This window comes from Carcharhinus amblyrhynchos, chromosome 9 (genome assembly GCF_965287045.1).
Source record: "Carcharhinus amblyrhynchos chromosome 9, sCarAmb.v2.hapA, whole genome shotgun sequence".
Lineage (NCBI taxonomy): Eukaryota > Metazoa > Chordata > Chondrichthyes > Carcharhiniformes > Carcharhinidae > Carcharhinus > Carcharhinus amblyrhynchos.
In genome coordinates this window covers 97,870,386-97,880,410 of record NC_137332.1, presented here as the reverse complement: position 1 = coordinate 97,880,410, position 10,025 = coordinate 97,870,386, and the positions used below count along the sequence as shown (strand labels likewise).

The following is a 10,025-nucleotide window of genomic DNA, read 5'->3' as shown; positions in this document are numbered from 1 at the left end:
CTGAGGCATTGACGAAACTCTTACATTTGAAGCTGCAAATGAGTTGTACACTCAACTAGATGGACTGTCTCTTTGACAGAGGAGTGCAGGTGGAATACAGTAAAAATGTGATCCGGTCCCAGGAGAAAATGTTCAACTTTCAAATCAGCAACAACATCTTGTCCTAAACATGGTAGATTATCTGCTGCTGGCAGCACCTTCAGATTGGTTGATAGCAGTCTGTGATGAAAGGTAACATTCCTGGACTTAGAAAACATTGGGACCACTGAGTTCATCTTAGTTGTTTTGTTTATTCAATAATTTAATAATTGATGTAAGTGGATATTTCAGTGTGCTTCTGAACTGCTCCCTGAACTTGGACTGAGTCACCCCATAAATGAATGTGTTTGTACAGCAACTTAAACTCTGCAACATTGATCCAACTTGCTGAAAGATATACAAAGAGTACCTATAGTAATTGGATGTTGTTCCAGACAGGACAGATAGAAAATATGCAACAGATGTCAACCACAGGAGTATGAAGCTGCCAGATATGCTAAAGAGTAGAATGATTGATCTTCTTCGGCTCTCCATCTCTGGGTCACTGCTGTTCTCCCCCTTGCTCTGACCCTTCAATCCCTGCCGGACTCGACTGGCCACTAAAATGTGTTTGACTGTCAGAGCATTAAGCAATAATATTAAAACAAATGGGGGCAACGGAGTTAAAAGTGTATCAAACCAGTCAAATCCCACCCATCCAGGCTCAGTAAAATAACTTTGTTTTGTGTTGCAGAACCATGGGACATTTTCAATTTTCTCTGAAGGTTCAAGTGTAAAGTAAAATGGGACATTTTTTAAACAGAGCAGAATGCACGTTGTTCCAAGAACCAAACACACAGTTTTTTTGGTGCAATACTTTGTTTTCAACTTCTGACAGCAAATAGCCACAAACCGATCAAAAGTGAAATCAACGGTGAACCAGACTGAACAGTCTGTGGCTGCACGGCTCAGGACAGCACGAACACTACATACAGGGGTGATGTTCAGGAAAATCATTACTGGGAAATAATAGCCATTGATGTACCTCAGAATGACCTCAGTGATAATGACCATTAGATCCGCTGCTGCCATGGCCACCAGGTAGCAAGTTGTGCATGTGGAAAGCCCACACTTTCCCCGAGACAGGATCAGAATTGCCATTAGGTTAACTGTGAAAAAAAAAGAAAAAAAGCAAGGAGAAAGAGATTGGAAACTACAAAACAAATATTCTTCATGCCTGTATCTGGTGGTAGGTGCTCCGTTGAAGTTTCATAAAACATAAACTCTGATTTACACTAACTCTCTGAATTGCCTCTTTGAGGTTGAACAAGGGTGAAATAGAAGTTGCGACAGCCAATCACTCCCAGGAAATGTATTGGTGATGTAAAAATTTTCAATAAGGCTGATTTAACATTGCTGGGCTTGACTTCCGTGGCCTGAACCAACTCCACAAATAAAAAAAATGAAGGTAGCTTCGGAGAGAACAAGTGCTCTTACAGCACTGATTTGTGGATGTAAGTTAGTCAATAATAAATTCAATAAGAAATCAGGAGATAAATCAATAACCCGAGAAAGGTTAGAAGTGAAACTTACTGCAAAATTGATTATTACAAGAGAATAAGGTAGATGCATATCAGCAGAAGCTAGATCCATGAGGGAGAAAGGGATAAGGATAGCCTTAGATTGGGTGGGAATGGGAGAATCACACAGAAGGAATATCCTATGTAGGGACAAATTAATGAGGAAATCCAGTAAATATGGTAATTTAACTTGCCATGAGATATAAACAGAAACATATATTTCCATAAGGCAAAATTAGTTCCGAACAATAGAAATTATATTACGAATGAGTGATTGCGTAATTATATCAGAATATAACATCAGTGATTGCACCAAATCAGAGAGTAACAAAAATAAATTTATATCATGGAAATGATTATAATCTCTTACCTGGAACGCCAATGATGGCAAGAAACACATAATATATTTTCACGATACTGTCAATTGGAAGATGCATTTTGAGTGCGAAGTTGTCCGTCCCTCTGTGCTCCAAGCATTCTCCTTGAATTAAACTCTGAAACAGTACTTTGCCAGGGTATATGTATACTCTGTGGTATCTCTAGGGGACAATGAGGTTACATCATTAGTATTTTTCTTTAATAAAAATGAACAAAACAATTACGACAGCCAAATTGGATCCCCATGGTAGTGGAACGTATCAACTGCTGAAAGTGACTTGGAAAACGTTGAACAATTCTGGTAGCATTAACAAAAAAATAGCCCTTTGCAATCCAGTAATTGGCTTGCAGAGTCATAGTGTCATACAGTACAGAGGAGGCCATTTGGCCATCAGGTCGGCATCGCCAAAACTGCACTAAATCTACAATAATCCCACTTTCCAATATTTGGCCCATAGCCTTGTAATTTATGATATTTCAAGTGCTCATCCATATACTTTTTAAAGTGGAGTTTGTCGCCTCAACTACTCTCTCAGACAGTGCATCCCAGAATCCCACCTTCCTCTTCATCAGTAAAACCTCTTTTCCTCAGACACCCACTAAAGCTCGTGACCCTCAACTTAAAATTATGCTCCCTCATTATTGGTCCTTCAACTAAGAGAAGGGTTGCTCTCTGTTCACTCTATCCATACCCCACATAATCTTATACTTCAATAAAGTGTCTTTCTGCCACTTTGCACCCACCCCCCACCTCCTTCTTTGCTCTCAAAAGAAACAATCCAAGCCTATCCATTATATTGTTATAGCTCAAATTCCTCATTCCAGGCATCCTCTTGGTGAATCTCCTTTGCACCCTCTCCAGTGAAATCACATCCTTCCTATAGTGAGGCGACCAGTACTACACACAGAACTCCAGCTGTGGCCGAACCAAAGTTTTGCACAGCCCCAACATAACCTCCTAGCATTTATAATCTATGCCTCAACCGATAAAGTCAAGTTGTCCCATATGCCATCTTAACTGCCTTATCAACCTGTCCTGCCACCTTCAGAAACTAGCATTCTCAGATTCTTCTGTTCCTCTAAGCTTGCTTGTGCCTTGCCATTCATTGAGTATTCCCTTTTTTTGTTACTCTTTCTGAAGTCCTTCACTTCACATTTTTAAGTGTTAAGTTTTTTTCTGCCCACTTTGCCAAACCATCAATATATTCCTGGAAACTAAGACTTCTTTCTCACTATTAACCATACTGCCAATCTTCATGGCATCCATCAATCTTCATGTCATCCACAAACTTACTTATCATCTCCTCCATGGTCTCATATTGTTGATGTATATCACAAACAATAAGAGAGCAAGCGCTGATCCCTGTGGTACACCACTGTACACCAGCCTCCTGTCAAAGAAAGAGACTTTAACCACCATCCTCTGTCTCCTACCACTAAACAAGTTTTGGATCCGTCTTGGTACGTTATCCTGGATACCATGCGCTTTTGACTTCTTTATCAGTCTCCCCAATGGGACCTTGAGAAAAGCTTTGCTGAAATTCATGAAACTACATCGTCAGTTTTCTCACCTAACACCCAATCACCCCTGAAAAATTCAATTAAATTTGTTGGGCATGACCTCCCTCTGACAAAACCATGCTGACTATCCCTGACCAAACATTACCTCTCAAATTGGAGGTTACTGCAAACACAATTAGCCTATTCTCAAGTCCCCATATTGTTTTAATGATCTCCTTGTCTCTCCTTTGCAAATATTATGATTCCATTCCTAATGTTCTGCTGCACAATGTGTTATTGCTACCCTTTTTAACTGTGACAATTCAACTATCCAATTTAATTGCGGAATTTATATGTAATAATGTAGCTCCAATGAATACCATATCTCAAACTGTTGCAACCTGTCAAACAAGTGAAACCATTCAAAGTAATTTCTGTGATTAAATTTAGGGCAGGTTTGAAGGGCTATGATGCACGGACAGGAAATTGGAGTTGAGGCCAAGATGCGATCAGCCATGATTATATTGAATGGCAGAGCAGGCTCAAGGGCTGAATTGCCTACTCCTGCTGCTAATTCCTATGATTAATATGAGCTTAGACTCTCAAGGTAAGAGCACCTCAATTGAATCAAATACCTCACTCCAAAATTGCACCTCAAACCAAACAGCTTCTAAAATTAATATGGCATATAATACAAACTAATAGAACACCTTATAGCAATATGCAATCTCAAAGTGATAATGTAACACAATCTAATGCATTACCTCAATACTATGGAGCCCATTGATCCTATGCAGCCATTCAGTCTAACACAGCACTCAAGTGATTACAGCAGCTTAGGCTCCTTCAGTTCCTAAAACTAATGCTACATCTTGAATTAATAAAGCATTCCTCCCTGCACTGCAAAATTATGCATTATTTATAGTTATTATTTAGGATTTTGGAAATAGATTTCAAGGTACACCACTTAGCCCAATTGATCCATGCTGGTGTTTATGCATTTGAGCTCCCTCCCGTCTCTCACCAAGAATACAAGAGTGATGGAAGCCTTGCTGTGATTGCACAGTGTTGAGACCAGACCTCCAGTGCTGTGAATTCTGTATTGAAGGAAGGATGTACTTGCCTTGGAGGAGTCCAGCAATTAATTCCTGAAATTAGAGTTTTGGCTAATGGACAGAGTAAGTAGATGAGTCAATGCCCTCCAGAGTTGAGAATAATGAGATGCAATTCAATTAAAATATTAAAAAAAGCCTACGCGGCTTGGCAAGTAAATGGTGAGAGACTGATTGGAAAGACTAGATGTAACCAACCTACCCTTTGGCTAAGGGATTGGCTATTTAGGACAAAGGAAAATTCCTTCAAACAGAGGATTGTGAAACTTTTCATTTCTCCTCCAGCCCAGAGTCTGCCTATGATCAGCCAGGTTGCAATTGATGGACGTTGGAGTTAAATAAAAGAGAGATGAACAGGAAAATAAAATTGAGACTGAAGAATGGTTATGATCTTTTTGAATGGTGTAGACCTGAGAGGTGGATGGTCGGTTATCTTCACATTTCTTGCATGTTGACAAAGTGTACAAGGCGTAATTCAAGATAAGGCTTTCCATCCCTTCCTGCCAGTGGGATGTTTTGATTTTGGATGACAATTTTACAATTCCAATTGGTTGACTGGGAGCCAATGCAGATCAGCCATCATAGGGGTGGTAGGGGAACATTCAGTGCAAGTTAAGACATGGGTGGCAGAGCTTTGATACTAAACAGATTGTAATCCATTGTTGAAGGCAGAGACAATCATTAAAAGCAATGTTAACACTTAAAGATATTTTATATAACAAGGATTTTCTCAGGGTCATGTCCTCGGCCCAGCCATTTTCAGTTACTTCATCAATGACCTTCGTTCCATCATAAGGTCAGATATGGGGATGTTGGCTGATGATTACACAATGTTCAGCCTCATTCATGGCTCCTCAGATACTGAAGCCATCAGTATCCAAATGCAGCAAGAATCGGACAAAATCCAGGCTTGGGCTTTCAAATGGTAAGTAACTTTCACATCACTCAAGTGCCAGTTAATGACCATCTCCATCCAATAAGAGTGGATCTAACCATCGTGCCTTGACATTCAATGGCATTAAAATCGCTGAATCGCTCCGCTATCAACATCCTGGGAGTTGCCATTGGCCAGAAAATGAATTGAACCTGTGATATTAATACTGTGACTACCAATATAGGTCATATTCATAGCAAATCATTCTGAAATGTTGCAGTGATCACATTAAAAAAAAGATGCTTTACTGTTTGTACTCCACAAGTACTGGTACAAACGTTTGAATCTAACTTTATTAAATAGTAGTGTCTTGGGGGATTATTGATGAAACAATTGTGCATATTTGTGGAATTTTGGAAGTTGACCAGCAATAGATTCTGCATAATCACCTCTTTAAAACTGCAGAGATGTGAATCATCAAGTCCAGGGAATTCATTATCATACAATCCCATTAATTTCCCCAGCATTATATTTGCTTAACTAACACCAGTGTTTTTGAGTTCCCCTTTCTCCCTTGTCCCTTGTTTCTCAAATATTTGGGGAGATTTCCAGTAGCTTTCTCTCTGAAGACAGATACAAAGTATTGGTTTTATTTCTATGCCATTGCCTTATTTGCCTTTATAACCTTTTCTCTCTCTCTGTCTGCAATGGACTCATGTTTGTCTTAGCAATTTGGCTTCTTTTTCCCAATTTTATATATCTATGTAAAATTTGCTGGTCCATTTTGAAGTTTCTCTCGAGTTTACTGTAGGATTTCACTCTATCATTCTTCATCACTTTATTGGTCCTCTGTTGGTTTCTAAAATGCTACAACTCTGTTATTATTTTTTTTCTGTTTCGCAAGCGTATAAGGTCTTGTTTTGATTACATGCAATCTATAACCTCTTGTTAGCAATGCTGGATCACTTCTCTTGGGTTTTTGTGCCATTAATGAATGCACATTTGTTGTAAGCAACACATTAATTCCTGAAATACTAACCATTCCCTTTCTATTGTCATCCATTTTAATGTACTCCCCCAATCCACCATGGGCAACTTGCCCCTGATAAGTTTATAGCTTCCTTTCTTGGATTTAAGATCCTATCTTCAGATTGAACTATATAACTATAGAACTATATAACACTTATTGTAAAATTCTATTATACTATGGACAGATTTATATATATGCTCATTTAAACCCAGATTCTTAAGTAACCCTTAGCCATTCCACAATACTACATGTAAACTAGTTCCTCAATATACTGTTCTAGAAACATATCTCGCATACTTTCTTTCAATTAATTCTCCACAGCATAAGTACTAGTTGGATTTTACCGGTCTATTTGTAAATTGAAAATGTATATTGAATATTCCCCAATTAATGTTTTACAGATGAGTAAAGGCAGGCATATTCACAACTCTCAGCTAACATATATTCCATTGAGAATAATTCTCCCAGAAAACTGTACAATTTTTACACAAGAAAACAAGTTACAGCTAGTCAGAAAATAGGAAGACAAGTAAAATAATAATAAAAGATACAAAATCATGATGGGCTGTAGGGTCTCCTTTTGCTCTTTATGACTTTATGCCTTTATGACTCTCTTGCCCAGGACCAGAAGTAACTCAGAATATTGGACAGAGTTAGAAGCCAGGAAGGAATTACTGAAAATGAATGATGGTCTCTGAAAAAAAAATGAGACTGGTCAAAAAAATAATCATAAGCAAAAAAAAACAGAAATGGTGAAGACACATTTTGTGAAAAAACAGATAAAAGCGGGGGTGGGCGGTGGGGGGGAGGTGGGATTTAGAACAATCACAATTATTATAAAGATAGAAAAATGGAAGATGCATTTGACCAACTATTAGAATTAATGGTTGACTGATGCCCTGAGCCCAATGGCCTGCTTCCCAAGAATGAAAATTAATTAAGAATCTCATTGTAAATGAGTACGTATGTAAGTCTGTCCAGATTATGATAGAATTTTACAATCAGTGTTTAAGTTACACAGTTCAATCTGAAGATAGGATTTTAAATCTAAGAAAGAAAGGTCATAGAGTCATAGAGTCAGATAGGTTTACAGTATGGAAACAGGCCCCTCGGCCCAAATTGTCCATGCTGCCTTTTTTTTAAAACCCCTAAACTAATCCCAATTACCTGCATTTGGTTCATATCCTTCTATACCCATTTTACCCATGTAACTCTCTAAATGCTTTTTATAAATGACCTGGATGAGGAAGTAGAGGGATGGGTTGGTAAGTTTACTGATGACACAAAGGTTGGAGGTGTTGTGGATAGTGTGGAGGGATGTCAGGAGTTGTAACGAGACATAGGTAGGATGCAAGACAGGGCGGAGAAGCGGCAGATGGACTTCAACCTGGATAAGTGTGTAGTGATTCACTTTGGCAAGTCAAATAGGATGACGGAATATAATATTAAGGGTAAGACCCTTGGCAATGTGGACGATCAGAAGGATCTTGGGGTTCGGGTTCATAGGACGCTCAATTCAGATTCACAGGTAGAGGATGTGGTTAAAAAGGAGTATGGTGTACTGGCCTTCATCAGTCGAGGAATTGAGTTTAGGAGTCGGGAGATAATGCTGCAGCTAAATAAGACCCTGGTCAGACCCCACGTGGAGTACTGTGCTCAGTTGTGGTCACCTCATTATAGGAAGGATGTGGAAGCCAAAGAAAGGGTGCAGAGGAGATTTACAAGGATGTTGCCTGGAGCTCGGCCTTTTCTCCTTAGAGAAATGAAGGATGAGAGGTGGCGTGATAGAGGTGTATAAGATGTTGAGATGCATTGATCGAGTGGATTCTCAGAGGCTTTTTCCCAGGGCTGAAATGGCTGCCACAAGAGGACACAGGTTTAGCGTGCTGGGGAGTAGGTACAAAGGAGATGTCAGGGGTAAGTTTTTCACTCGGAGGGTGGTGGTTGTGTGGAATCGGCTGCCAGCAGTGGTGGTGGAGGCGGATTCAATAGGCTCTTTTAAGAGACTTTTGGATAAGTACATGGGACTTGGTAAGATAGAGGGTTATAGGTAAGACTAGTAGGTTGGGACATGTTCGGTGCAACTTGTGGGCCAAAGGGCCTGTTTGTGCTGTAGTTTTTCTATGTTCTATATTCTATTCTTTTTAAAAGATAAAATTGTACTTGCCTCTACTATTATCTCTGGCAGCCTGTTCCAGGCACTCACCATCCTCTGTGTAAAAAAAATGCCCCTTTGGACACTTTTGTATCTCTCCCCTCTCTCCTTAAACCTATGCCCTCTAGTTTTAGACTCCACTACCTTTGAGAAAAAATATTGACTACCTAGCTAATCTATGCCCCTCATTATTTTATAGATCTCAGCCTTCTACACTCCAAAGAAAAAAGTCCCAGTCTATCCAACCTCTCTTTATAAGTCAAGCCATCAAGTCCCGGTAGCATCCTAGTAAATCTTTTTTGCACTCTTTCTAGTTTAATAATATCCTTTTTATCATCAGGTGAACAGAACTATACACAGTACTCCAAGTGTGGCCTAACCAATGTCTTGTACAACTTCAACAAGACGTCCCAACTCCTGTATTCAATGTTCTGACCTATAAAACCAAGCATGCTGAATGCCTTCTTCACTAGTCTATCCAACTGTGACTCCACTTACAAGGAGCTCTGAACATGTACCCCTAGATCTCTTTGTTCTGTAACTCTCCCAATGCCCACCATTAACTATGTAAGTCTTGCCCTGGTTCAATCTACCAAAATGCATCACCTTGCATTTATCTAAATTAAACTCTATCTACCATTCATCAGCCCACTGGCACAATTCAATAAGATCCCGTTGCAATCGGAGATAACTTTCTTCACTATCCAATACTCCACCAATATTGATGTCATCTGCAAACTTAGTAACCATGCCTTCTATATTCTTATCCAGCACTGATCCCTGAGGCACACCGCTGGTTACAGGCCTCCAGTTTGAAAAAACAATCTACTACAACCATTATCTGGCTTCTGTCAAGAAGCCAATTTTGTATTCATTTAGATACCTCACCCTGGATCCCATGAGATTTAACCTTATGCAACAAACTACCATGCGGTACCTTGTCAAAGGCCTTGCTAAAGTCCATGTAGACAACATCAACTGCACTGCCCTCATCTACCTTCTTGGGTTACCCCTTCAAAAAAGTCAGTCAAATTTGTGAGATATGATTTTCCACTCCCAAAGCCAGGCTGACTGTCCCTAATCAGTCCTTGCGTCTCTAAATGCCTGTAGATCCTGTCTCTCAAAATACCTTCCAACAACTTACCTACCACAGATGTGTGGCTCACTGGCCTGTAGTTCCCATGCTTTTCCCTACAGCTCTTTCTAAACAAAAGCACAACATTTGCCACCCTCCAATCTTCAGGCACCTCACCCGTGACTATTGATGATTCAAATATCTCTGCTAGGGGACCCGCAATTTCCTCCCTTTATTCCCATAATGCCCTGGGATATACTTTACCAGGTCCCAGGGGCTTATCTATTTTGATGCGCTTTAAGA

The 10,025-nt window shown here is 39.7% G+C and overlaps 1 protein-coding gene across 1 annotated transcript; it reads right to left on the bottom strand.

Annotated features, from left to right (window-relative positions):
- Positions 1-276: 276 nt before the first annotated feature.
- On the bottom strand, positions 277-2,035 carry LOC145348641 (putative G-protein coupled receptor 139). The gene is made up of 2 exons (XM_080196807.1): positions 1,969-2,035; positions 277-1,187 (listed from the first exon to the last, which is right to left on the bottom strand). The coding sequence occupies exons 1-2, from the start codon at positions 2,033-2,035 to the stop codon at positions 277-279; spliced, it is 978 nt and encodes a 325-aa protein (XP_080052933.1).
- Between the last annotated feature and the right edge of the window lie 7,990 nt (positions 2,036-10,025).

Bases quoted from the DNA above. Each gene is read 5' to 3' on its own strand.
- LOC145348641 (XM_080196807.1), bottom strand. From the start codon at position 2,035: ATGCATCTTCCAATTGACAGTATCGTGAAAATATATTATGTGTTTCTT. The intron at 1,188-1,968 runs GTAAGAGATTAT...TTTTTTTCACAG, and splicing joins TGCCATCATTGGCGTTCCAG to TTAACCTAATGGCAATTCTG.